Below are 28000 nucleotides of genomic sequence, written 5' to 3' on the forward strand. Positions count from 1 at the left end.
CAGAGCCCCCAGTGCCACAGCTTGGGCACCTCCAGCCCCTCGGTGACTCCACTCTCCCGGGGCAGCCCCCAGCCCTCCTCCCTGGCCCCGGTACCTCTCTGCAGCCATCCCGTGGGGCCTGAGCCCTGGGCAGGAGCAGCTCCACGCTGCCCATCCCTGCTGCAGCTCCCACCTCCCGTGGGCGCTGCCCACGCTGGGGTCACTGGATCCAGCTGGTGGTGCCTCCCCTTCTGCTCACCTGCAGCTGATCCCAGGCAAGCAGGAGAGAAACCAGCTCTTGGTGCTGGTGGGAGCAGGGAATTCTCTCCCACGGTAAAACAGGTTTCCCTGAGGCCCCAGGAAGCTGACAGGAGCAGGGCACAGCTGAGTTTGGGGAGAGCCCCGGAACACAGAGCCTGAGGGTCCCTCCCCATCCCCTGAGCCCCACAGGAGCTCCATGAAGGGCAGTGAGGGCTCCCAGCCACACCTGGGCTGCTGCAGGAGCTGCACAGGGACACACAATCCCTGGAAAAGGTCCCAGTGAGGACAGGGCACCTCAGGTACATCCAAACCACAGGCCTGGAGGTGAAAATTACAGAGTGGTTTGGGAGGGGAGGGACCTTGAAGCCCATCCTGCACCAGCCCCTTCACGGCAGGGACACCAACAAGTGACAGACTGTGTGTCCCTGCTCCTGCTGGGAAGCCATCCCAGGTTTTAAACCCTCCCCCCAGACCATGGTATTCTCTTCCTGATTTTCCTTGCATTTAGAAAATGTTCTATTTGTGTAGTCCTGTTCAATAATGCAAAGCATGAGGAGGGGGTAGTTTTGTGATCTCTCCCCCAGTGTCTCTGATATATGATAATAAGAAGTAGTGGTTGGGGAATGTCTTATTTAATATGCTTGGGATGAAATGTGGTTCTGAGTCCCTGGAAACAGCCACACTGAAATGCTGAGATCAGGGTGTGACAGGCACAGAACGCCACTGAAATGACAACCACAGGCACATTCTGAAACATGAATATTTACTAACATAAATAAACAGTGTTTTATAACAAAAGGCACAGATTTTCAACTATAAACAATGGAAAAATATGTACAATTTCCACATAGGGAATCAACCGGCAAGTGCACAGTTGGTCACCTCAGTGACCTTCCTTCCAAGTCATTCCACCAGTTAGGAAGTGTCCAGATTTTACCTCTCCCACAGAAACTGAGAGGTTTGTGGCAGGGAGCAGCACAGGCTGTCAGATGGACACGGTGCTGCTGACCTCCTCATACTGGATGATGAAGTAGGGGTAGCTCTGGTCATCGTTGAAGATGACAAAGATCTGGGGCTCGAAGTAATTGTCCACGCAGGAGTCGTACAGGTCGCTGGTGATGCTGCCCGGCTCCACGGGCGGCGGCCTCCTCATGGTGTGGTTGCCCACCGTGTACCTGCCCGTGAGCACCTTGGCCAGGAACATGAAGTGCACGCCCTTGGGGGAGCGCTTGGAGAAGTTGTGGGAGTAGCTGGCCTTCCTGGCAAAGTAGCTGCCCTGGCCGAACATGGTGGCGTGCTTGCCGCACACGCGCGGGTCGAAGTTGTGCTTGCAGATCCCGTCCACCACGTCCTGGGACGTGCCGTGGAACAGGTGCCGCTCGTTCATGATCCTGTCCAGCCCTGACATCTTCTTGGACATGTACTCCTTTTTCCTGGAACGCAAAATGGGAACGAGGGTGAGTGTGCGCTGCAGGTCTCACCACGGTATCACCCTCTGGGAGAGCTCAGCTGTGAGAGGAGATGCAAATCCCTCTTATACAAGTCCTCCTCTAGGAATATCCATTATTAAAGAACTGCAATTCTCTTACCTTTTATACTTCTCCCAAAGGAACTGGTTCTGCACTCGCAGGATTTTCAAAATCCTGTATTTGGTCTCTGGCACAGTCTTGTGGAACAGGTTGTAAATGGTTCTGTAGCTTTTGTCTTCCTTCAGAACAGGCACTTGGATGAAGTCCTGAGCTGGATCCATTCCAATCCAGGTCTCGGGGTAGAAGCTGGGACAGGTGACAGCAGCTGGGGACAGGTCGTGAGCGGCGGCGGGGTCGGAGCACGGCGAGGGCACGGCAGAGCTGCCACCCAGGGTCCTGGGGAGGACAAAGGTTGTGCTCAGACACCCTCAGCAGCCTCCAGTCACCCCCAGTTCATCCCCAGCGGGGCTGAAAAGCCTCTGATAACCATGGGAGTGTCCAAGGCCACGTTGGCCAGGGTTTGGAGCACCCTGGGACAATGGGAAGTGCCTGCCTGTGGCAGGAGGTGGCACTGGATGGGATTTAGGGCCCCTTCCCAAACAGGCAGATTCTCACTGCCATTTACACAGCCAGAGGTGGATTTGCATTTGCAGCTGGTTATTTTCCTGCCCCTCCTCTGGGAATGCTGCCTGGAGAACAGGCAGGGCCGAGGGAGGGAGCTGTGGCCAAGATGCCCCATGGATGCCAGGAAAAAGCCCTTGGGAAAACCAGCAAAGGAGACCAGCAGGACCCTGCTCCTACCCCTGCAGCTCTGTGCAATCCTCACACTCTGGCAGCTGCTGAACTGAGAGAAGTGCCCTTGGTGGTTCGTGTTCCCTGCTCCCACCTGAGAGAGCAGCCCTTACTCAGCTGAGTAACTCCTCGCTGCCTGGATTCTCCCCCCTGTGCCAAGGGGACCATTGGGACCGTGTGGCACCTGCAGGGCCCTGGCTCACACCAGCACAGCTCCTGCAGCTGCAGGAACACGTGGGGCCAGCTCCAAAGTCCACCAAGGAGGATTTTCCCAAAGCATTTCTCTGGGAAAAGCTGCCAACCCTTCAGTGCCCTGGGGCAGGCAGCAGGAGAGGGCCTGGCTGCTGCCAGCCCAGGGTGGAGCTGCTCTCCAAACCCCACAGATGGCCAGAAACCAAATCAAGCCCAAGGAAAAGCATTGGGAGGGGAAGTTTAGTGGAAAAAGGTCTATTTTTAAACCAACACATGGAAAGCTGTGACAGCCCTCCCACTTTTCAGGGCAGAAACACTCTCTGAGTGTTCTCTGGCTGTTCCCTCCTGCTCCAGGCCAAGGCCAGGATTCCCTTCATTTGCATGGATTTGACTCAACTCCAAGTTCTTCTCACTGGTTATTAACAGCTGAGCAGAAACCCAGAAACTTGTTCTACAAATTGCTAATAAAATAGCAATCCAATACCAAAGTGGGCATTTGTTTTTAATTTGGTGTTCCTCTTTGATGGGCAAATGAGGAAAAAAATATTCCTGTAGGGCCTCACTCACACTGGACTGGAAGAGCAAGCAGAGATTGCCAGTAAATTGTGGATTAATGAGGAAGAATCAAATCCAATAAAAATCCTGCAATCCCTTGTTGTACTTTGTTCAGTTCTTCTGACTGGTGTAAAATATTTATGTTATTTATTCTACAGGGGAAGCCATTAAAAAGTCAACATTTTTCATTCCTACTCAAGGATTCTTTTCCAATTCTAGAACAGATTTAAGCAGGTGGGAGGTGAGGGAAAGAACAAATCTCAGGTAGCATCATGTGGGAAGCGGAGGCAACACTGTCTCCTGAAGGATAGATCCAAGGATAGATCCCATAAATATTTAAAATACTCTTGTTCTTGCCAATAATCCATGATTTAAGTGAGCTTTAAAAGGTCTTTGGATAAATAAAATCAGAATGAAGTTTGGTACAGAAGAGAATCTCAGATTTTAGCCTCTAGGTTTGGTAGCTGGCACAGACAGTTCTGGTCAATCCCTCACGAGTGTGGAGCCCTCAAGGTCCAAGAAAATTAGCTGGGAATTAGTTGGGAATTGCATAATTTTAGCAGTGGTAAAACAGGAGCCCTGAAATCCTCATTTTTCATTAGGATGAGAAGCAGGACTGCTCAAACCAGCATGTCCACTGGTGTTTTACTGGCACCCTCCAGTTTCTCTCTGATAACCTGGGGTTTCCTTCCTGTAAAACCTTAAATCTAAAAAACCCTCAATCTAAAAACACCTCTCAGCCCACGTGTGCTGAGGCTGTGACCAAACCCCAGAGGGGTGAGGGCTCTGTGAGCACACCCAGTGCTGCCACTGCAGCAGCACGGGATGGTTTGGGCTGGCAGGGCCTCCAACCCCATCCAGAGCCACCCCCTGCCATGGCAGGGACACCTCCCACAGCCCAGGATGCTGGAAAATGGACAGGAATTGGCAAAGCCAATGTTCCAACATCCACAAGGCACATTACACATTTAAACAAGGAGTTCCTCAGATAAATGTTCCTTTGGAAAGTGGCAGAAGGGGAAAAAGCTGCCAGCATGACCCAGATTTTGGGTTCTCGTTCCCATTTCCCAGTCAACAGAGCCTGCTCCATGTCACAGCCTGGAATTAAACTCCCCCATCCAGCCCCATGTGGAGCAGTAGGAATGGCCCAGTTTTGGGGATACTGCAGGAAGGGCAGTGGGAATGGCTCAGTTTTGGGGATACTGCAAGAAGGGCAGTGGGAATGTCTCAGTTTTGGGGATACTGCAGGAGGGGCAGTGGGAATGGCTCAGTTTTGGGGATACTGCAGGAAGGGCAGTGGGAATGGCTCAGTTTTGGGGATACTGCAGGAGAGGCAGTGGGAATGGCTCAGTTTGGGGATACTGCAGGAAGGGGTGTGGGAATGGCCCAGTTTTGGGGATACTGCAGGAAGGGCAGTGGGAATGGCTCAGTTTTGGGGATACTGCAGGAAGGGCAGTGGGAATGGCTCAGTTTGGGGATACTGCAGGAAGGGCAGTGGGAATGGCTCAGTTTTGGGGATACCTATTGCATGAAGGGCAGTGGGAATGGCTCAGTTTTGGGGATACCTACTGCAGGAAGGGCAGTGGGAATGGCTCAGTTTTGGGGATACCTACTGCAGGAAGGGCAGTGGGAATGGCTCAGTTTTGGGGATACCTACTGCAGGAAGGGCATGAGCAGCAGGCAGGAGCGCAGCAGGGGCCTCCTCTTGATCTCCCTGCGGAAGCAGGAGTTCTGCTGGAAGCCATCCTTGATGTTGAGGATGTACTGGTTGTGCCAGGTGATGAAGCGCACCTCGCGCAGCCCGCGGCAGCTCGCCTCCTCAATCAGCCTCACCACGGGCTGCAGGGGAAAACGGGGGGAAAACAGAGGGGAAAAACGGGGGGAAAATGGGGGGGAAATGGGGAAGAACGGGGGGAAAATGGGGGGGGGAAATGGGGAAGAACGGGGGGAAAATGGGGAAAAAACAGGGGAAAAAATGGGGGGAAAACACAGGGGAAAACCGGAGGGAAAACCAGAAAAAAACAGGGGAAAACAGGGGAGAAAATGGGGGAAAAACAGGGGGGAAAAACGGGGGGAAAATGGGGAAAAAACAGGGGAAAAAATGGGGGGAAAACACAGGGGAAAACCGGAGGGAAAACCAGAAAAAAACAGGGGAAAACAGGGGAGAAAATGGGGGAAAAACAGGGGGGAAAAACGGGGGGAAAATGGGGAAAAAACAGGGGAAAAAATGGGGGGAAAACACAGGGGAAAACCGGAGGGAAAACCAGAAAAAAACAGGGGAAAACAGGGGAGAAAATGGGGGAAAAACAGGGGGGAAAAACGGGGGGAAAATGGGGAAAAAACAGGGGAAAAAATGGGGGGAAAACACAGGGGAAAACCGGAGGGAAAACCAGAAAAAAACAGGGGAAAACAGGGGAGAAAAGGAGGGAAAAACAGGAAGAAATGGGGGAGAAAGGGGGGAAAGGAGGGGAAAACGGCGAAGGAAAATGTACACATGAGAAACCACACGCTCCAAAATTCATATTCCTGTTCTACACTGCACAAACCCAGCTCTCCTCGCAGCTCAAACACCCTCACTGTGTTGTTTGTGGTGTTTCTGCTCAACTCTCTGCAGCTCTTACACTCAGGAGTTATTTCTGGGACTGCCAGCACTGATGAGGTTTCACTCCAAACATCAGCCCAAGGGCTGCACCCCACAGCTCGGGCAGTGCATGTCCTGCCTCAGCAGAGCTCTGGGGACAGGGAAATCAATTAAAAGCTGCCAAGGTCAATGGAGGTGCTGTTCTGAAGGCTGCAGAAGCTGTCCCACTGCCATAAAACCAAATCAGGCTCCAGAAGAGCTTCCTTGGTACTGCCACAAGCTGGTTTGTCCCCCAGAGGGACAGCCTGGCCAGCCCTGGTGTCTCTGATGCTTCCAGGGTAATTCAAGTCACAGGATCACAGACCCACAGCCCAGGCCAGCAGAGCTGTCCCTTCACTGCTTTCTCAGCTCAACACTGACTCCTCGTCCTCCCAGGATCCCCAAATCTGCTCCCTGAGCAGCTGCAGAGGAACCAGGCTGAGCATGGATGTATCAGAGTGTGCTGCAGCCCAGCAGCAGGGCTGGGGAGGGCCATACCTCGGAGTACTCTCTCCAGCCAAAGTGGTCCCTGCAGAAGTACTTCCACACCGTGTAGCAGTTGGAGCTGGAGCTGGGGCAGGAGGCTGTGGACAGGCGCCGCATTTGGTCGAACTCTGCGCTTTCATAAAACTTCATAAGGTTCAGATCCACCCAGCACTCCTGGCCCCTGGGGAAAATGGGAGAAAGAGACAATTCTCACCTTTTGTATGCCATTAAACACGTGGTTTTCAGCACAGAGGGACAAAACCTCAAACCCAGCAGATGTCTGAGGTGTAGAATCCCAAAATGGTTTGGGTTGGAGGGAGCCTAAATCTCATCCAGTGCCACCCCTGGGACACCTCCCACTGCCCCAGGTGCTGCCAGCCCCTGTGTCCAAGCTGGCCTTGGGCACTGCCAGGGATCCAGGGGCAGCCCCAGCTGTGCCAGGGCCTGCCCACCTTCCCAGGGAACAATTCCCAATTCCCAATATCCCATCCAGCCCAGCCCTCAGGCAGTTTAAAGCCTTCCCCTTGTCTTGGCACTAAGTGCCCTTGTTAAAGGTCCCACAGAGACTTGAGAGGTGAGAACAGATTTCTGAAGAATTTCTCCTTACCAACTCACCAAATAAAGGTCTCTATTTATAAAATAAAGCAGTTCAGTGGAACTGTTTGCACAGCGAGAATGAGCACGTTGAACTTTCAGAAGAACAGGGCACACAACCCAAATTTGGTGCTGCAGAACAGCACAATTCAAAATAAAACCCCACAAGCTCTCAACAGCAGAATGTGACCCCAATAATAAGTTTCATTTTCTCTGTTCCCTAAATGTAAGAAATAACAGAAGGTGTAAACTTTGCAGGACACTGGACTGAGCAGGTTCCTTGACTGGCAAGTTTTAGTACTGATAGATGTTTTCAGACTGGTGCAGCCACAACAAGGATATTTGGGCTCTTCCTCCCATCCTTCTGCAGAACTGCAGCCCCGTCTGTGAATCCCCCGGGCTCTTTCCCCCCAGCAGGACAAACACTCTCCAGACATCACGTACACAGAGATGAGCACAGAAATCAGTTTGTGAGTGCTCTGGGAGGAGGATGTGTGGTTTGCAGCTCCTCTCCGAGTTCGGGGACGTGGCGCCAGTTACCGCAAACAGGTTCAGAAAAACAGAAACACTGCGAGCAGCAGGGCCCAGCAGGAAATGAGAGCTGCTCCCAGCAGAACAGCTGTGAGACACAGCACGGCTCACAGCCCAGCTCCCTGCCTGCTGAAACTGCTGAGCTTCTCTCTCTGACTCAACCAGTTCCTCCCTGCACCAGCAACAGCCCGGCGGCCCCCGGAGCCAGGGGCTGCAAAGGGCCCCCGAGGAGGCACGAGAAACGTTTGTGCTCAGGGCTGGGGGAGCCACGCTGAGCTCAGCCACTGCACAGGCTCTGACACTGCTGCTGACACCACGGCAGCAGATCTTATCTCCTTGGTGCACTTGATGGAAGCTGCAGGGGAAGGGCCCTCCCACAGATGGGCCCAGCTTTGGGTGGGGGGGCTGAGTGTTCAAACTCCTGTATGAAACCAAACATCACTTAAAGGATATTGGTATCAAAAGATCATGGAAATCACAGATTTGGTTAAATTGGAAAAGCTCCCGCAGACCCATGAGTCCAACCATTCCCCCAGCAGTGCCAAGGCCACCACTGACCATGTCCCCAAGTGCCACCTCCCCAGGGCTGTCAAAGCCCTCTAGGGATGGGGCTCCACCAGGCAGCCTGTGCCAGGGCTGGGCACCCAACCAAGGGTTTAGTTTGGAAGCACAGGTACTGAAATAGCAACAGCAGAGCTCAGACAGCAGAGCCAATGTGCTGCCATGGAAAGGCACAGCAGGAGGAAAGGCCAGGAACGCTCCCAAGGGATGGATGTTCAGCAGCAGCTCTTCCCAACACAGCAGTGGGAGCACAGCAGGAACCAGGACTGGGCTGTGCCAGGCACACAGGAACGTCTGCAGCAGGCCAAGAGCACAAACAACCCCTCTGAGCCTGATCTTATCAGGGCCTCTCAGTTCAAACCCCAGAGAGGGGCACCAGGGCCAGGGCAGCACGTGAGTTTCAGATTTTACTGCATCTGCCCTCTCATCAAGTCATGCTGCTCTCTGTGGTGACCCTGGGCCACGTGGGAGGTGACACCTCACACTGGGGAAAGATGCTGCAGACACATTTCCCTCTCAGCTCAAAGGCTCTGTCCTCAGGGGACAAAAGAACCCAAAAGCAGTGACTTTTCTGCTTTTCCTGTGTTTATTTTTTCAAGGCTGGAAACACTGTTTTCCCCTGCCTTTACAGTTGGTGACTGGGGTGCTTGCAAAAGCAATCTTCTGGAATTTTCACAGCCAGGGGGGCAGCTTGTGAACCTGAAACAACTGCTGACACACTGGCCTGCATATGTAGGTGTACATGTACAGCTTGGATGAATGCCTGGCAGGGGAAAAAAAATTAAAAAAAAAAAAAAAATAATGTTCCCCCCACTCTGGATCAGGAAGTCCTTGAGGCAGGGCTGCTGGAGGAGAAGAGGCTGTACCAGAAGTTGTTTGTTCTTCCCAGGAACCCACTCCTGGCCACTCCTGAACATGAGGTCCTAGGACAGGGGGGCTGGGGTGTAGGCATGGGTAAGCTCTCAAACTCCACAGCAATGAGGATGTTGAACACGTCCCCCTCTCCCAAGGATTGCACAGGCACCCTATTTCCTAATTCCAACCCCAGCTGTTTGCAGGGCAGCACAAACAGAGGGTCCTGTGCTTGCTGGGCTCCAGGGGCTCTGAGCTGCTCGGGATGTGGATCTGTTTGGGATGTGGATGAGTTTGGGATGTGGATGTGCTTGGGATGTGGATGTGCTCGGGATGTGGATGTGCTCGGGATGTGGATGTGCTCGGGATGTGGATGTGCTTGGGATGTGGATCTGTTTGGGATGTGGATGGGATGTGGATGTGTTTGGGATGTGGATGAGTTTGGGATGTGGATGAGTTTGGGATGTGGATGTGCTCGGGATGTGGATGTGTTTGGGATGTGGATGTGCTTGGGATGTGGATGTGCTTGGGATGTGGATGTGCTTGGGATGTGGATCTGTTTGGGAGGGGTTGCTTTGTTTGTTTCATTGCTAAATCGGTGGAAGATGCTCCTGGCAGGGGTGGGACTCGATGACCTTTAAGGGTCCTTTCCAACCTAAACTGTTGGTGTTTTAGAGGAGCACAAGCACAGCTCTGAGTGCTGCAGGGCTGGTACAGGCACGGAGCCTAAAGCTCACCCAGTGCCACAGGCAGGGACACCTCCCACTGTCCAGGGCTGCTCCAAGCTGGCTCTGGGCACTGCCAGGGACCCAGGGCCTGCCCACCCTGCCAGGGAGGAATTCCTTTCCAACATCCCACCTACCTCTGCCTTCTGGCAGTGGAAATTCATCCCCTCTGTCCTGTCATTCCAGGCTTTTCCTAAAAATGAATGCTCCCCATCACACCTTCCAAAACCAACTTCCCCAAAGAAACCACTCCTGTGTACACATGACTACAGGAATCAGATTCCCAATTATTACTCATCCTTCTGATTCAACAGCTCGGAGCACCCAGCAGGAAGGAGCCTCCCGATCACTGCTCCTGCTGAGCACAGCACTGTCACAGCCCTTTTGTGTCCCTGGGTGCTGGCAGGGCACTCCTGTCACAGCACCCAGCCTGCTGCCCTAGCTGGGAGCAGCTCCTGCGAGCAAGCCCTGATCTCCGTGTCAGGAGGGGCTGCTTTATGGCCAGGACAGGCTGACCTCAGCCAGGTGACAGCTGTTCCCCAAAGTGCAATCTGTTTGTTGACAGGAAACAAGAGCAGGGATGGCAGCGATTGCCGGCTCCTCGGGCTCAGGGCCTCCCTGCCTTTGTACAGCTCCGAGCCAATTAGTTCCATTTCATATGGAAATGGTGCTGCCAAGTGCAGCAAAAAGGAACCCACACAGCACAAGGCAAACACTTCCAAAAGCACTTCAGGAGTTTCATTCGAGGCTCTGTGCCTGCATTCCTGCTGGAAAGGAATGAAAAGCAGCTCCCAGCCACTCAGAGGGTATAGCCAAGAACCTCCCCCAAACTCAGACACAGGGACTCTCAGCTGCTTTCCCATCTCCCTGTTATCACTAACACACGCCTTATCTCACACGCTGTGGCACTGTGGGGATCACACGGAAAACTCCTGAAATTTAACTGTTTGATGGGCCAAGGACCTGCAGAACTCCCCACACAGCTGCTGCCCCAGAGGCTGCGGCTCTGCCCCATCCCTGGCAGTGTCCCAGGCCAGGCTGGACAGGGCTGGGAGCAGCCTGGGATGGTGGAAGGTGTCCCTGCCAGGACAGGGGTGGCACTGGCTGGGCTTTAAGGTCTTTTCCAAGCCAAAGCACACTGTGATTCCATGATTCCATCCTGAAATGCCTCCACTGTGCTCTGTATGATTTTAACACGTCAGGCACATTCTGTCAGCACCAGAGGAGCAGCCATCCCACACACAGAGGAATGAAGGAAAACCAGTTTCCTGTACATTTTGTTGTGTCCATGCCTCTCCTTCCCAGTCCCTTCACATGCCCCTGATAACTGCAGTGGAACACTCTGTATTTACAGAGCCATGGAATCACTGAGGTTGGAAAAGCCCTCCAAGAACACCGAGTCCAGCCCAGCCCAGAGCACCGAGTGCCACATTCATCATTCCTGGGACACCTCCAGGGATGGGCACTCCAAACCTCCCTGGATAGACCCTTCCTGTGCCTGGCCACCCTATCCAGGAGAAATTCCTGCTGATACCCGAGCTGAACCTTCCCAGGACAGCTCGAGTTTCCTCCTGTGCTGTCATTTCCTGACTTCACCCAAGGGCCAGGGGTGAGCACAGGGAGAACAGCTCCCAGCAGGACACGTCCCACTGGGAGCCACCTGCTTTTCCCCACTGCAGCCACTCCACTCTGGCCCCTCTCCCAGCTACAAGGAGCCATCCCATAAACTCACAGAAATTCAAAGGAATCCCATAAACTTACAGAAATTCAAAGGAAAATGGGAAAAGGAAAGAAATCAAAGCAACAGCAAGAAGCTGCTGTGTCAGGCGAGTGGGGAGCCCTTTTTGCCAAGAGGAAAAGTGGAATTTTCAGCCAAAGCAGGGGGAACTGATGGGTCAGGAACTGCAGAGTTGTTTTAAACAAATCCTGCTGTAATCTCTAATGCTGCTGCTTGTTTTGAAAAGCAATGTGTGCATGATGGGACAGGTGTGTGAGCGTGGGGAAACCTGCTCAGCTCCTCAGCCAAGTATTTCACCTTAGCAAAGAGCATCTTAAAATATCCCAACGTGGGCATCTCCTGCTGGAAAGCAGCACTTGGCACTGCTCTCTCTTTGCTGAAAGCTGGAACTTCTCCCAGGGCCTCTCCTCACATCCATGAAGAAAACTGAGTGCTCCTAAATACTTTAACCTGCTTAAGCTGATGTTCCCCCATTTGTTTAGATAGCTTGGTATGTGGCTCGACATACTTGGCAGACTCAAGAATACAAAAAAAAACACATAAGTAATTTATGATTGTAGTTTGAGGCCAAACTGCAAGAAGCAGCTGAAGGAGTTGCATTACAAAGTAACTAAACAAGGTTTACCACTCCTCTGAGATCACATTCCCTTAGGTGAGAGGCAACAACTTAATGTGTATTTTACATTACTCATCTCAATAACTTATCTCCATCATTACTCATCCCAATAATTAAGAGGAAGGAAGGTTTATATAAATAGCTCCTTGAAGAACACCCTGATTTAGAGCTCATTCCCTAATTGAGCTGATGGCCAACACTTGGTGGAAGGGCCCAGCGCCCTGGGGGCAGCCAGGATCATTGCAGCCACCACACCCCAGAGCTGTGGGACACGGAGCAGCACAAACAGCAGCCTGGCTGGGCAGGCAGAGTGCTGAGCAGGCGTTTCCTCTGGCTGCCAGGGAGCAGACAGGCCTGCAAAGCTCGTCTGACCACGGCAGATTAATGGCTTTAACAAATAACGCTGTAACCATGGGACGCGGTGCTGGCGGGGCACGGGCACAGCTCCGGGCTGCCACTGCCAGGGGACACAGCTGGGGACACTGGGCACAGGGACACAGCACAGGGACACAGGGACACAGGGCACAGGGACACAGCACAGGGACACAGCCACCAGCCTGAGTACCACAGGGCACGGGCACAGCTCCGGGCTGCCACTGCCAGGGCACACAGCTGGGGACACTGGGCACAGGGACACAGGGACACTGGGCACAGGGACACTGCCACCAGCCTGAGTACCATGGGGCACGGGCACAGCTCCGGGCTGCCACTGCCAGGGGACACAGCTGGGGACACTGGGCACAGGGACACAGCACAGGGACACTGCCACCAGCCTGAGTGACCACCAGGGACCTGGGGCTCCCCACACCTTGCCAGGTGTTCCTCACAAGGTGATGTTGCATAAGAAGCAGCTGCTGATGATGCACACTAAAACATTGACCTCCCACCTCAAAACCTGGCTTAAAACCTTGGCAAGCCAAAGATCCAAGGAGGATTAGACTCAAAGCTTGAAATCAGAAGCTCTGGTCCTAAATAGAGCTTCCCTCCAAAGGTCTCACTGACACATATCCAGCCATGTGGCTCTTCCAAGGTTGGAAGGGATGTTAAACATCAGCTGATCCCACCCCTGCCATGGCAGGGACACCTTCCACTGTCCCAGGCTGCTCCAGCCTGGCCTGGGACACTTCCAGGGATCCAGGGACAGTCACAGACCCTGCCCACCCTGCAGTGAGGAATTTCTCCCCAACAGCCAGTGTGAATCCGCAGTTTGGCAGGACCCACTCAGCCCAGCAAGGCCAGGTCTGTATGCCAGGCTCTGAGGGCTGGGTCCCACGGGGCTGTGCCCAGCCCAGGCTGCTCCTGTCCCTTCCCTCACGCTCAGGGAACGTCCTGTCCCTGGCACACACCTGTCCCCAGCTGGATCAGACAGGCAGAAACCCATGTGCCAGCAGCCCCAGCAGGCTGGGACCTGCACAGCCAGGGCAGGGAGATGTCACTGCACAGCAGCCTCCCAGCCCGGGGGTGCCTAAGCCATGACCAAGCACTGTGTCCTTTCCCATCAATCATTCCCAAGTCCATCCTTTAGGACACAGAGCTCATGTGCATTGATGGATTCGGTGACACAACTTCTAAAAGAAAACCATTTGCTCATTGACACTGAATTCAAAGTTAAATCATTTAAGGGGCTCGTTTCTGGCTGTGCTGTTTTGTTTTCAGAAATCATTTCTAACACTTGAGAAATAAAAGTTCCTCTGTTGTAAAATACAGTAAATTTTATCTGCTCTGCACTTAGAAGATTTTTCAATTTTTATTAAAGACTGGCATATTTCTTCAAGACAATTCTATAAAATGTAGTTGTTCCCTACTACATACCCTACTTCATTTTCACTTCAGTGTGGGGCATCCATATTCCGATATTGCCATCACTGAAAAGGCCCTGGCACAGGATGCCTGGAGAAGCTGTGGCTGCCCCTGCATCCCTGGCAGTGCCCAAGGCCGGGCTGGACACTGGGAGCACCTGGGACAGTGGAAGGTGCCCATGGAAGGGTCGGCATTGTGTGATCTTTAAGGTCCCTCCCAACCCAAACCAGTCTATGACAAAGGCTGAATTCAGTGTCTAATCCAACATCAAATTAAGTGAAAGTAAAGACTCACGCTGACTTTAAGCACTAGATTTGGTCTGGCACCAAACGAGAAATCTCAGCTGAATAAATGAAAATAAAATATTGAGAAAGTAGGGATATGCTTCAGGAACTGAAAGGAAGAGGCAGTGAGCAGAACCCCCACGGGCTCAGGTGGCAAAGGCAATGTGCAGTTTTCACTCCAGAAATGTCACTTTGAACTGGAGTTGTGCCAGCCTGGCAAACTTCTCCTCTCTTATCTGCCCTGCCACAACGTGCACCACACACTTCCTCCCAAAACAAACAAAAAAATAAACCAGACCAGTCTGCACCCTGCACTAACTGGACCCTGCAAACATCACTGTTCCCCACTGCTCCTCGAACTGGAGCCTGCAGGGGAGGAGCTGAAGAATGAGCTCTCGGGGTGCAGGAGCCCACACAGGTCACACAACCACATCAACCTAACAGCTGCTGGCTAATTTTAGAAAATGAGTCAATAAACAAGCTGTACAGGGAAAACAATAACTTCAATAACTGCTTTAACAGTGGAGATGATCAGCATTTCTGACCGTGTGGCTCAGGCTGCTCACAGGGAACGAGCTGGAACATCCTCATTTACTGACAGTGATGTGCCCCTTCCCAAGGGCCCTGCAGAGCTCCCCTCTGCTTTAGCTGCTGGGGAGGGAAGGATGCAGGCTGTGCTCACAGTGACACACAGCAACTGCTCTGTCATCCCTGTCCCCAGCGCTGCCAAGGCTTTCATGCTGCCACTTTGTCCAACACAGAGGAAACACTAATTAGGAACGCCAAGAACAAGCACAGCATTCCACAACAGTCTCTGAATTCCTACTGAGCTGAAGTTTTCTTATTTCACACACTCCAAGTCCTCCAGCTTCAAAGAACACATTCCAGATGCTAAATTACAGTTTTACAAGTGTACAAAATTTTTTGCCCAGTTAAACTTGTTGGATATAAATCAAGAAACATCATGCCAGTGTTTATAACACGCTTGGATACAAGTATCAGGAAAAAAAAGGCACATCCTGTTATATTTCTGCACCCTTCCCAGCAAGGGAGTAGATTCAGTTACCTACCGATACTTGACTTTGATCTTGTCGTTGTCAGGGTTGCAGTAAAGCCTCTCCAGGTGCTCCTGGGAATCGTTGGTCACACTTTGCCACCTCTGGGTTGCTGTCCTCCTCACCTGCCAGTGATAGGGTAGCACCGTGTGATGCTTGGGACAATCACTGCCATAAACACAAGTGCCCTGGAGAAAATCCACACAGATTTCAATCCCGTCCTCCTGGTGGGTGTGATACTGCAGCTGGTTCAAGAGCTCAAACACCAGGTCAAGGGAAGCTTCTTCACTTTTGTCCTGGAATATCCCAGCACTGAATTTATTGCTCGGGGTCAAGTTGTATTGCACTGGACAGCTGTTCTCCTGGAGTAAGCCAGATGTGTAGCTTTCCAGAACCTTGTCAGGAAACAAAGGACAAGCTGCACCATCAGCAGCACTTGGGTGCAAAGGATGATCCTGGAATGATTCATTACCATTATCAGCAGCAGTTCCAGGAGTTTCTGGGGAGAAACCTTGCTCTCCTGACTGCACGTCCTGCTCAGGATGCCCAGGGGAAGGACGAGCTCCTGGCAGCTGACCCTGCACATCTGGAGCTGCTGGCATCAGCACAGTCACATTATTTTCTGTCTGAGGGCAAGAGGTACCGAGGTCCAGAGTCTTTTTCACAGCAGGTTCACATAAATCACCATGGCCCCCACGCTGGCCTCGGGGCACAAAGACCCTGTCCAAGGCCCCAGCTCCCAGCAGGCTGGTGAAGATGGGCCGCAGAGCCCGCAGAGTTTGTGTGTCCAGTCTCTTCTGCACTTGCTGCTTCTTCTTGAAGCAAGGCTTCACCGGGGGGATCTTATCAGCCAGCCTCACCTGGGGAGAAAAGTCCTCTGAAGGAGAGCACTTCATGGCTGGGCAGGGAACCTGGGGCACCACGCACGCCGGCTGCGGCTCGGTGTCCATCGGACACAGACTTTGCTCTCTCCAAATCACTTTCAAACGTCCCAGAGCCTCCCAGGAACCAACCTAGGGCAGAAAGGAAAACAAGACAGTTAATCTCTCTAATTGCTCATGGTTGACACGAACAAGATCACCCCTGGAGAGGATTTTGAGCCAGCAACAGCAAACTCCTCCCCTCGCTGTGACTGCGGGTAGCCCTTAGGCACGTAAAGCATGAAAACAGCTAAAGTCAGGCTAATTAATCCCAAACCCACACTCCTCCTCTCCCGGCACATGCAGGCTCTGAGACACTCCGGCACGCACACGCAGTCCCCCGAGGGTGGGCAGGAAAGGGGGATGGTCCGACGCCTCCTCCCTGTCAGGATGTTCCACAAACGGGAGCGCTTGGCTTCGTTCTATCCCACAAAAGAGAACACGACAGCGCTGATTCCTGTGCCTCCCTCACACACAGACCTGAGCAGCATGAGACACGTCCCCCGCCCGCATTTCAGACATTCCTGCACCGTTTCCTCTCCCACCGGAGGAGCAAACCTACACGTTCCCGTTCCACTGGCATGTGTCCTCCCTCGTGTCACCTCCCACGGCCCGGCGGAACCGAACCGCTGCCTGCGGAGAGCCACGGCCAACTTCCCACGGACTGCGCCGTGCGGCCCTGCCGGGGCTCCCGGGATCGCCCCCAGCCCGGCCCTGCCGGGGCTCCCGGGATCGCAGAGTGCCCAGCCCGGCCCTGCCGGGGCTCCCGGGATCGCCCCCAGCCCGGCCCTGCCGGGGCTCCCGGGATCGCCCCCAGCCCGGCCCTGCCGGGGCTCCCGGGATCGCTCAGCTCCCAGCCCGGCCCTGTCCCTGTCCCCGCCCTGTGGCACCCGGCGTGACACACCGGCTCCTCTCGCCACGCTGGGCACCAGGAATTAAAACTGGGCAGGGAAGCAAACAGGAGGGTGATGGTTACTCAGGAACCGAGAAAGGCATCGCTTGCAAGCTGCAGAATTGTATTATTTTAAAGCACAAATAAGCAGTGTGTCTCGCACGTCACCAAAAGCAAGTGCTATGCCTTTTAATCAGGAATCCTGTAATATTTGATTATATCTAATTAAACCTTCTTCAATCTCGCATGCAGGCTCAATGCTCAGAGCGGAGCACATTAAGGATTACTTCCTGGATAAATGCATTCCGAGCAAAGTTACTCCTCGCTTCAAAACAAAATCCAAAACACCAGAGAAAATTTGGAAATAATCTCTTACTACTGATGATTTCCCCTGGAAAATTTCTCATTGAGCCTTCTGTATTTTGGAACATTCATTTATAAGGCTTTTCCATTTCCCTGGGAAACAGCACGTCACAATTGCCAGGAAAAGAAAAAAAAAGTTGTGCCTCGTCAGTTTTCCCATTTTTAGATTAAATTTAAAGCAACTGGTACATCTGTTTGGCAGTTAACCCCAAGGTAATCGGCGTATCTGTTATTCTTCCACAGACACCAGGCAATTCCTCCAAACCACCAAAGGCACCTTCAGGTAACTCCAAAGGTTTAAAAATCCTCGACTCCGGAGAGAATGAGACGTTCCCGCAGTTGCAGCCCAGGTCTCCCTGCCCTGGCGAGGAGCGAGAGGATCCGCCAGGGCTCAAGGATCCCTGCAGCGCCAAGGTGCTGAGCAAGTGACTTCTGATCTCCTTCAGCCATACCTTCGCTGCCATTTCAACATTCATATTCCTCGCTCGACCAGCATTTAAGTTTGGCTGCTATTTTTACAGCAGCGCCTCAGTGAGCAGAGCCGGATCCCCCAACGGCTCTAAAAATAAAGCGGCAGGAAGGACGAGGCTCAGCCCTGCCGCAGCAGCAGCAGCAGCAGCGGGAGCGCTCCCGCAGCGATGCTCCCGCAGCCGCCGCTCTCTGGCCGGGCTCGCTCCCCGAGCGCTCGCCATGGCACGCGAGCCGCGCCTCCTGTGCGCTGAAAGCCGCTCCGCCGGTCGCACACGCTGCAACAACCAACAAAGGACGCGGAGCCCAGACACAGACCCCGAGCGCGGCCGAGCTGCCGGGCAGCCAGCCCGCAGCTGGGACCTACCGGCGCGGGCTCCCTCGGCGCTGCTCCCGCCTTCTGACCCAAATCCACGGTAACTCCAGAGCGAAATCACTTTTCAGGCGGGGGGGAGCTGCAATAAACGCGGCGGGCGGTGCCGGACACCGTGCCCGCGGCCGGTGCGGGGTCAGCACCGCCGTGTCCGCACCGAGGGCCGCGTGTGGCCGCGCATCCCGCCCTACCTCGCCCGGCTCCCCCGGCTCGCTCTGCCGCCCGTTTAAATAGCGCTGCCAAGGCAGCCGCGAGGGCAGCGCGGCCGGGGCGGAGCGCGGGCGGGCAGGGCCGGTTCCCCGCCCCGGGGCCGGTCCCCCCGCGGCGCCGGCCAGGCTGCAGCACGCCCCGCGCCGGTGTCAGCGGCCTGAACCGAAAGCGCCGCCCGAGGCCGTTCCCGAGAGCGATAGGACGGCGAGGCCCCTTCGCGTTTCGTTTATCACGCACCGAGCGTTTCGTTTCGGGCCGGCGGGGAGGGAGCGATGTCCCCGAGCACGGCGCTGCGTGCGTGGGGCTCGCACGCGAGCCGGGGACGGGCCGTGTCAGCCCGGGCGCTCCAGTCACGCAGCACCGAGGAACACTCCGTCCTCACAGAAGGCGAGCACGGCTCCCTGAGCCTCCCCGCGCCGCCGAGCTCTCCTCTCCAGCCGCGCTAATTAATGAGTAAGAGACAACCAGGGAGCCCGTCCCAGAACAAAGTCACCCTGACTCACTCGGTGCACCCACACGCAGCCCCTGGCACGGCGCTGCCCCGATCGGGGCTGTGCTCCTGCCGGTGACACACTCCGGAAAAGCGAGCGTGGAGTGGAACTGGTTTCCCGGAGAGGCTCTGCCTGTCCCAGCCCGGAAAGTGCTCAAGGCCAGCTTGGAGGCGGCTTGGAGCAACCTGGGCTACGGGAGGTGTCTCTGCCCACGGCAGGCAGTGGAATGAGACCGGTTTTAAGGTCCTTCCCAACCCAAGCCGCGCTGTAACAAGGCACTGGAGGCAGTTCGTGTTTGTTTACAGAGCGTTTTATAGGTGGGATTGGTTAAGAGCAGCCAGCCCCACTGTGTCCCCGCCGTGCCCGGGCTGTCGCCGTCTGGCTGTACGTGTGCGGGAGCACGGCCGGTTCAGCTGTCCGTGCCGGCCTGGCATGCTTCCCTGCTGAATCACCGCCTGCTCCCGAGAAACCCCAGCGGGGCACGGCCAGCCGCTCACACGGACACCAGCCACAGCCGGCGCATCCACAGCGCTAATAACGGCCAGATAAGATAACTTGGGAAGGAGGCAATAACTTCAGAGTGCAACACTGGTGTTGATGACACCTATTGTATCATCTGCCCCAAGAGCCTCTGACTCCCTCCCCATCCCTGGAAATGTCCAAGGCCAGGTTGGACAGGGCTTGGAGCAACCTGACCTTTGGAAGGTGTCCCTGCCCAGGGCAGGGGCTGGATCAAGATGAGCTTTAAGGTCCTTCCATCCCAAACCGCTCTGGGCTCCCTCCCACAACTCGTGTTCTTGTTTTCTTTCTAAAGCCAGTCTTTCATTCCTTGTGCCCAGTGACTTTATGAAATTATGCACACAGAAAACAAAGGCAGCTGGAAGGAAACTTGTTTTAAGGTGGCCCAAACTGTACAGCACAGTTGGAAAATATTGCACAGCTGCATTTAGAGTGCAGGTAGGATATGCCATTTCCCCAACAAATTACAGAAATGGAGCTCCATAGAATCCATACAGACTTTCTGGGGTAGGGAAGGACCTTATAGCCCATCCAGTCCCACCTTCCACTGTCCCAGGCTGCTCCAAGCCCGGTCCAACCTGGCCTTGGACTTCCAGGGATGGGGTAGCCACAGCTTCTCCGTGCCAGGGCCTCCCCACCCTCAGAGGGGAGAATTTGATCCAATCTAAACCTACTCTTTGTCACTTTGAAGCCGTTCCCCCTTGTCCTGTCCCTCCATGTCCTTGTAAATAGTCCCTCTCCAATGCAGCTGGAGAGAGAATGACTCAAGAGAGGCTGAGTAAAGGTGGCATCTATATCTTCAGGAGCTGAAAACAAATTATCATCTATAAATTAATTGAGCTCTTGAGTGTCTGAAGCATCAGACAGAGCCTCCCAGTCTGTCTGGACTGGAGCGTTCCTGAGCAGGGTGACTGGGATGTGTCACATCCTCGTTCAGGGAGAAGGAGCTGCTCACACACACTTGTATTTATGTGCCACCACCAGAACAGAAATTACCACTTTGGAATGGCTCCCTTCACGCATGAGCTATAAATAAGAGGCACATATGGCTGATCTGCACAGTGGGATGGGCACAGCTCCCGCTGCACTGGGGCTGGGAGGATGGAACCAGGCAAAGACAGAGGCTGGAATAGCCATCCTTCCCCAAACAAATATATAATTAAAGGAAACACAGCCACCAGACCCTTGGACACCCATTTCTGAGGCCACCCAACACAAATATAGAAAGAAACTCTGACCACCATGAAAGCATGATCTCATCTTTAAATACATGTTTAAATCTTAAGCAAGAGAAAGAAAGATTTAATTATTTCTTTCAGATGGTAAACGGCCCCAGCTGAATACAGCAATTTACAACTCTGACTTGCAAATACAGGATAATCAGTATGCACACTTGGATTCGCTGATGAAAAGAGGGGAAACATCTGACTTAAATGTTTGTGATAAAACAACAAAGCTCTCAGGCTCCAACACATTTTTTTCTAATGACAGAACTCCTTTTCCACCTCAACTCTTGCACAATGAACATTCTTCACTTCCTAGAACACATCCCAGCACAGGAAAGTTCATTGTCCTTTCTAGCGTTTCACACAAGGCAACAAACAGCACCGTGCTGACAACTAACAAAGGGATCACAGAATGGTTTGGGTGACAAAGACCTTAAATCTCACCTCATTCCCAGCCCTGCCATGGCAGGGACACCTCCCACTGCCCCAGGTGCTCCAGCCCCAGTGTCCAGCCTGGCCTTGGGCACTGCCAGGGATGCAGGGGCAGCCCCAGCTGCTCTGGGAATCCCATCCCAGCCAGGAATTCCCAATTCCCAATCTCCCACCCATCCCTGCCCCTGTGTCCTGTCCCTCCATCCTTGTCCCCAGTCCCTCTGTAGCTCTCCTGGAGCCCCTTCAGGCCCTGCCAGGGGCTCTGAGCTCTCCCTGGAGCTGCTCCTGTCCAGGTGAGCCCCCCCAGCTCTGCCAGCCTGGCTCCAGAGGGGCTCCAGCCCCCGGGGCATCTCCTTGGCCTCTCTCCAGCACCTCCACATCCTCCTGATGGTGTTCCCCAGATCTGGGGGCAGCTCTGCAGGTGGGGTCTCACCTGAGTGGGGCAGAATTTCCCCTCCCCTGCTGCCCTCGCTGGGGCTCAGCCCAGGGCATGGGGCAGGGAAGGTTCTGGGCCAGGTCAGGCCATGTGGAGCTCCCAAATTCAAATGCTCAGGGCAGCTCCCAATGCCTGGATTTGTGCTTTTTCATCCCAGTGCTTGATGGCAAATGGTAATGCCCTGCAAACACCACCCCAAGCTCTACCAGGGGAGGAGAGCACCCAGGGAAAGGAAAGGTCAAGGATGCAGACATTAATTCCAAGTTAACAGGAGGGACATTAATCCAAAGTGAACAGGAGGGACAAGGGAACCTGTGATGTGCTGGCTGTGTCTCTGTGCTGGGAAATGATGCCAGCCAGGTTTCACTGGTGGGAAGGAAGGGGCAGGAGGGCAGCAGAGTTCATTCACAGCTCCACTCGCTCAGGAAGCCTTGGCTGGACTGACACCTACTGGGCTCACCCTGCTCTGGTCAGTCCTCAAGACAAGGAAGGCAGAAACGTCACAGTCAAAACATGTCAAGATGAGATTCTCTATTTATTAAATTCATTAATGAATTTCTATTCATTATAATGATTTCCTGCTCATTCATTTGGTTCTGTTCATTCATTCTATTAATCTCCAGGCCTTATCTGTTTATACCTGATAATCTAGAGCAGGTCAATGGAAGAAGGTGGCGCTAATCTTTAAAGTAAAAATTGTCTTGCTGGTTACATATTCACTGGGTGTTGGAGATTTTTTAGTAAACCTCATATTTTTCTTTTTTACACTGCTCAAAAGAAAAGTCCCAAAACTAGAGTGGTTCCACTTGATCAATGAAACCATTTGAATTCAGACCCAACTTTTACATTTGCAGCTGGCAGTAACCAAAGTAATTTATTTGGTTTCAAGTTCTCCCTCTTTTAACATCTTGTACTAGTAATTAAAAGTTTTGAAAGCACAACATGCTGTTTCTCCTACTGAATATCAAGTCTGGTAAAAACAGCATTTATCAGTCATGTATTGTACATGAGTATCACCACACCTCTGGTTATTTCACTGTCAAATAATCTTATCTCAGGAAGTGATTAGGACAGATGAATTTGGACAGGGAGCACGTGTTTCCGAGGTGGGCCCTTTTCCTGCAAATTTGTCAGGAGTTAATCATTTCTGCAGAGGTATTTTAGTGGCCCAGGCAGAGGAATGGACCCTGACCCTTGGCCATGAGCAGACACCACCTCTGTGCTTTCAGGATGTCAGCACAGCAGCGCCATCCAGAGAGCTGGGTCACTCCTGACTATCTCATGGAACAAGAAATCATTTGGCACAGAGCTTGTTTCTCTTTCTGTTCTATCACCCACACTCAGGTCAGCAGTTTCTCCAGAACTCAGCCTTCTAGATAGAGTTTCCTTCTGCAGCTGGACCAGTCTGAGGGGGGAATTATGATGTTTCCAAACTAAAACAATAATATTTAAAAAAAATCCCTACACTTTACTTTTAAAATGCATGTAGTGAGCACTTGCAGGGAATCAGGGACAGACTGAGACCAGGTGACACTGGACACCAGAAAGTACCAGACTGGAGGGACACTCTGGGACATTGAACTGATTTGCTGAAGCACCCACCCGATTTGGAAGTTGGTGTAAATACCCAAATTAATACATGAAATGAGTCAAAATATGGCCACAGTGGGGACAGGCTCAGCTGGTTTAGATGGGATTTTGTTGAACTGCTGCACCCTCTCGTGGAAGTCTCTTAAATCCTTGTAAACCCTGGAAATTTATTCAAGGCCAAAGCAACACTTGCCAATCCTTAACAAACTGATTCATAAAACACCACTGAACTTTTGAGATTTTTTAAGGATAATGATGATTCTGGACACTTGCCACGTGGATCCTGCCACCACGTGGGCAGTAAGGTGTGGATGGCAGTGTTTTAGTCCTTCTCCTTTAGGCCAACTCCTTTTCAAACTAAACAAAATGGGAATGTTCCTTTACAATGCAGTGTTGGCCAACCAAAAGCAAAATATTTTCTAAAATCACCAGCTAGTTCTACCTAGCACACAGACAGGTCACTATCTACATTCAAATAAATAATGTAATTAACACTTAGCTCCATTTTACTAACAGGTAATTTACTACATACATGCAAATAAAGTTCATTCTTCAACCCCAAATTCCATCAAATTAACAAAAGGATGCCTGGAAGGTAACAGCACTGGCCTGTTTTACATGTGACAACCAGCTAAGAGCTGCTCCTGGAGAAGTTGAAGGTGTGAATGAAGATCCCTGTAGATATCCCTGGAAAAGGTCAATTGTACAAGAGTAAAGGGAGAGGCCTTGTAAATTTGAATTCCTCCCAGGCTCTGCAGGAGTCAAACAGCAAGGAGGGAAACAGGACAGGAGTGTAAACACTTTAGACTGAGAATAACGTAACTGAATGGACAAAATCAATGCTAAATCCAACAACACTTTTTCTTGTAAGATGAAGGAACTGAAGGACCAAAATGTGAGGCTCAGGGAGCAGCTGGGTGGGCCCAGGCTGCAGAACGCCTAAATAAAACCAGCCCTAGGATGATGCAGAAACAGCCAAATGCCTGCTCTGCTCAGCAGCTGTTCTTGGAAACAGCCTGAAGCACTGTGAGTAGGAGATGCTCTGCTCTGCAAATGAGAATCTGGATTTGGACATTTCTTTCCACAAGAATTCTGTGTGGGAGCACACCAGAAATGCTTTATTCCTGGGATTCATCCATCTGTGTGTTGCTGGATCCAGCATTCCTGAAGGGTACAGGATACTGCCTTACTGTGTTCATTCTGTTCATGACTTTTTGTCTTTTCCATTTCCTAAAGTTTTTAAAATTAGGGAAAAAAAACTTGGAAGGTTTTTTTCTAACCAGGCTCAGGTTGAGCCACGATTGGTCAGCTGGATAACACAAATTTTCTGTGGATGCATAAATCCCCAACTGTTCCAGGAGATGAAGCAGGCAGTAACACCCCCTTCTATTCCCCCAGCCAACCATTCCTCACGTGGCACTTCAGCTTTAGCTCATGCTTCTTACTTTAGGTATTAGCACTGTAGGAGCACTCAGCACAGGGGTGCTCAGCTCTTCTGACCACACACCACAGGCCAAAATGTTCCTGTGGCTCAGGCCCAGGTGCTTGCCAAGCTGGAGGCTGCAGGAGTGGGGAAGGCTGGAGAAGACCCAGGTGGGAAGTGGCAGCAGCACCCCGAGCCCTGCATCCCACAGTGCTGAGGGATGGAGCACAGGCGTGGGCGGGTGCCAGGATGACACATCCTGCCTCAGCAATGCCATCTGCCTGCTCCCTCCCACTGCCAGGGATCCAGCCTGCTGAGCTGCACCAGGATCCTCACCTCACCCCTCCCAGCGTGGCATCACACACAGCCCCTGTGGGGCTGCTGCCCAAGGGACACGAGCTCACTGTCCCCCATGGACATGGCTGCTTGACTGCCTTTGTGCTGTGGTTATCTTCCAAACAGTGCCTCTGATGCTGCTTTGCAAAAGTGGCCAGTTCCTAACTGTTCCCAGAATAAATGCTGAGCAAGGCTGAATCTATTCCTAGACATGATTTCATTCATGTGGTCCACAGGCACAAGAACCTTAAAAATGCTAAAGAAGGAAACTGGAGCAGATGAGACCATTTCAAGACATCAAAAAATGGGTCACATATGCTACACGCTGAGCTTCCCTCACTGACAGCAAATGCCACAGAAATCCAGCAATTCCCCAGATTTTAGATATGATTGGCACCTCTTTGGGGGGCTACATTCCAGTGGAAAGTGTCCCTGCCCATGGCAGGGCTTGGAAGGAGATGAGCTTTAAGGTCCCCTCCAACACCAATCATTCTGGGATTCTAAACCACATGGAGGGACTGATTTGTCTGGAAAATAACACAGATTATGGCTCCAATTTTAAACCTCAGACACCACAGAATGTTACAGGGAAAGCACAGCACACAGGAGAACTGGAAAGCCTCTCACTCACCCAGTTCTCACACACAGGGAGAAGCTGCTCAGCTCATGAGTGTCACGCTCATCCAAAGGAGGTTTTCCTTTGTATTTAAACAATTCCCCATCAGCTGATCCCAAACTCAGCACATTAATCCCTTCCTGCATCATAAATTGCAGTAATCTGACACAAAGGTGCTTTGACTCTATACACAGGTAAGTGGCAACAATAAAATAAACAAAGCAAGTCCTGACAGGAAATGTCACTGCCCTCATTTAAATTTTCCAGCTTAGTCCACCTATAAATTTGGAGAAAAAGCATGAGGAGTGAAGACAAATCCATGTATTTTCAGAATATTTATCACTGCTGCTGTGCTTCAGAAGAAATTTGATAAGAAACCTAATTGCTAAGTTACAAAGACAACAGCATTCATTTTCCTATTACCAAGAGAACTTTTGCTTCTTGGTCAAGGAGCCATCGCTCCTCTGACCTTGATGCCTCACACTTCCAACAGCTTCTGAATGAGGATGTAGCCAAGATACAAATGTAGGCACTTAAAACAAAACCTGGGATTGTTTTATTTATTGTCAAATAAATAAAGTGGTGGCCCTGTGTATTTTTGGGAAAGCATCTGTGACACTCAGGGTATGAAGCTCTCACTGTACACAGAGTTCTGCCTGGGGCCACACTTTGCCAGTGGCAGGGGCTTTAAAAAAGCAAAGTGCTCATTTGTTTTTTCAAGAAAATCTTTCATCATTCCACTGCCTAAATCAATGTCCTGTTTCATCCTAATGGGGAGACAGATGGTCACTGGGCAGATTTCATTCCAAAATGACAGCATCCTTCCCATGTAAGCCAAACCAAGAACAAAAAGACTTAATTGCATCCCACCACAACACAAAACAAATTTAGCCAGATGAGAGGAAGGAAGAAATCTGGGCAAGGGCAGAAATAATGACTAATCTAAATCTTGAAACCATCTTAAAGTTAATTTACCCCACAGTTTCCAACTACTTTATACAACTCTAAGCATGCTCTTTAATAAAAAAATCACATGATTGGCAGCATTGATTAATTACTGATGTTTTCTACTGGAATCACAGAGTGGGTTTGGGTTGGGAGGGACCTTAAAGCCCAACCAGTTCCACCCCACAGCCATGGGCAGGGACATTGTGGGTTTAACCTGTTTTACAAATAAACCAACCCAGATCTCCACTCTTGCTGAAGAACCATGCTCAGCACACGTTTGGGGATGCCACCTGTGGGCAAACTGCCTTTCCCAGTTCCTGTGCATCCAGGAACTGCTGACAGCACTTCAGGAGAGGCTCATCCATCCCTGGCAGTGTCCAAGGCCAGGCTGGGCAGGGATGGTGGAAGCTGCCCCTGCCCATGGCAGGGCTGGCATGAGCTGAGCTCTAAAGCCCCTTCCAGCCCAGGCCATTCCATGATCCCGTGCTGAGGGGAGGGCTGCCTGCCTGCTGTGGCAGCAGGGGTGGCCACAATGGTACTCACAGGTGCTGTTGCTGCTCCTCAGAGCTCCTGAGCTTCATCTGACGGGCTGGTGCCTCCGCAAACGCAGCCTGGGCATCCCTGCAGCAGACAGATTGCCCAGCATGGGGGAAGGCCTGGCTAGCAGAGGTGTAACTCCCATAGCTGCTGCAGATAACATGACATCAACAGATCCTGTTAGCACACTGCATCAACACACTCTCAGTCTGAAAATCTGCTCTGCTTGGTCCTGGGAATTTATTATGAGCTCAGAGTCCTACTGCACTCGAGTGTTGTATAAAGCTCTATCACAATGCATTCTTTCTGATCCTATTTAACCTCATTTAAATTTAATCTCATTTCCATGTAACATTTCCTCATAGCATGCACAGAGAGTGTTTTCTTGGAAGCAGAGAACACTAGTAACTGGAGGGAAATAAATGGGGGAGATTACTTGAATTAAATTTTAGAGAAATACATGCTTTGCTAAATGAAGTTGACACCAAAACATTAAAGAGATGAAGAGAATTGGCAGTCCAGGGGACAAGGAGTGCTGCAGCCAGCCCAGGCCATCGGGACAACGCCTGTACCCCACTGGCAAGTGCTCCCCACTGATGCTGGACACTGATGTTCATCCCCAAAACCTCTGCGGGCAATCTGTCACCACAAACTGCAGAGGGAACGTTAAAAACAGTGAAAAATGGGGCACTCTGCACTGCCCCCCAAGCCGGGCTGGAGCTGTGCAGAGCAGCAATGGTTCTAAAAGCCTACAACAAGACAGAAACACGGCTGTGGGAGCTGCAGGGTGGGGTTTATCACAGCGGGGGAAAACACGAGAGAAAACAGGGCCCATTTCCAGTGCTTCCCAGCAGAGCTGAGACAGCCCGGAGGGATCCCGGCCCGCAGGGAACTCACCTGCCTCAGCCACGCGGGCAGAGGGGCTACATCGGGACGGGATGGGAGCGGGATAGGAACGGGATGGGATCGGGGTGGGACTGGCACAGGGATCGGGACGGGATCGGCACTAGGATAGGGATGGGATCGGGATGGGGATCGGACCTAAAATCGGGGCCGGGCTGAGGGAGGGGATCGGGCCGGGCTCGGGGCCGGGCTGAGGGAGGGGAGCGG

The 28000-nt window shown here is 52.3% G+C and overlaps 1 protein-coding gene across 7 annotated transcripts; it reads right to left on the bottom strand.

Moving 5' to 3' along the window:
- Nucleotides 1-986: 986 nt before the first annotated feature.
- TIPARP (TCDD inducible poly(ADP-ribose) polymerase) lies at nucleotides 987-27998 on the bottom strand. Of its 7 annotated transcripts, none has more exons than XM_054639274.2 (7): nucleotides 27788-27998; nucleotides 26897-27037; nucleotides 15126-16123; nucleotides 6367-6535; nucleotides 4906-5087; nucleotides 1830-2105; nucleotides 987-1673 (listed from the first exon to the last, which is right to left on the bottom strand). In XM_054639274.2, the coding sequence occupies exons 3-7, from the start codon at nucleotides 16058-16060 to the stop codon at nucleotides 1226-1228; spliced, it is 2010 nt and encodes a 669-aa protein (XP_054495249.1). In that variant the 5' UTR covers nucleotides 16061-16123; nucleotides 26897-27037; nucleotides 27788-27998; the 3' UTR covers nucleotides 987-1225. The 7 variants fall into 7 exon arrangements, with proteins under 7 accessions (XP_054495249.1, XP_077040354.1, XP_077040356.1 ...); XM_077184239.1 differs by having other exon boundaries at nucleotides 26897-27040; XM_077184241.1 differs by lacking the exons at nucleotides 26897-27037; nucleotides 27788-27998 and adding an exon at nucleotides 18574-18759.
- Nucleotides 27999-28000: the final 2 nt, after the last annotated feature.

The sequence above is a fragment of the Agelaius phoeniceus genome, chromosome 10, assembly GCF_051311805.1.
Source record: "Agelaius phoeniceus isolate bAgePho1 chromosome 10, bAgePho1.hap1, whole genome shotgun sequence".
In the NCBI taxonomy this organism is placed as follows: Eukaryota; Metazoa; Chordata; class Aves; order Passeriformes; family Icteridae; genus Agelaius; species Agelaius phoeniceus.

Bases quoted from the DNA above. Each gene is read 5' to 3' on its own strand.
- TIPARP (XM_077184237.1), bottom strand. From the start codon at position 17,761: ATGAATGTTGAAATGGCAGCGAAG. The intron at 2,106-4,905 runs GTAGGTATCCCC...TGTCCTCCCCAG, and splicing joins CTGCTCATGCCCTTCCTGCA to GACCCTGGGTGGCAGCTCTG. The intron at 1,674-1,829 runs GTAAGAGAATTG...TTTGCGTTCCAG, and splicing joins CTTTGGGAGAAGTATAAAAG to GAAAAAGGAGTACATGTCCA.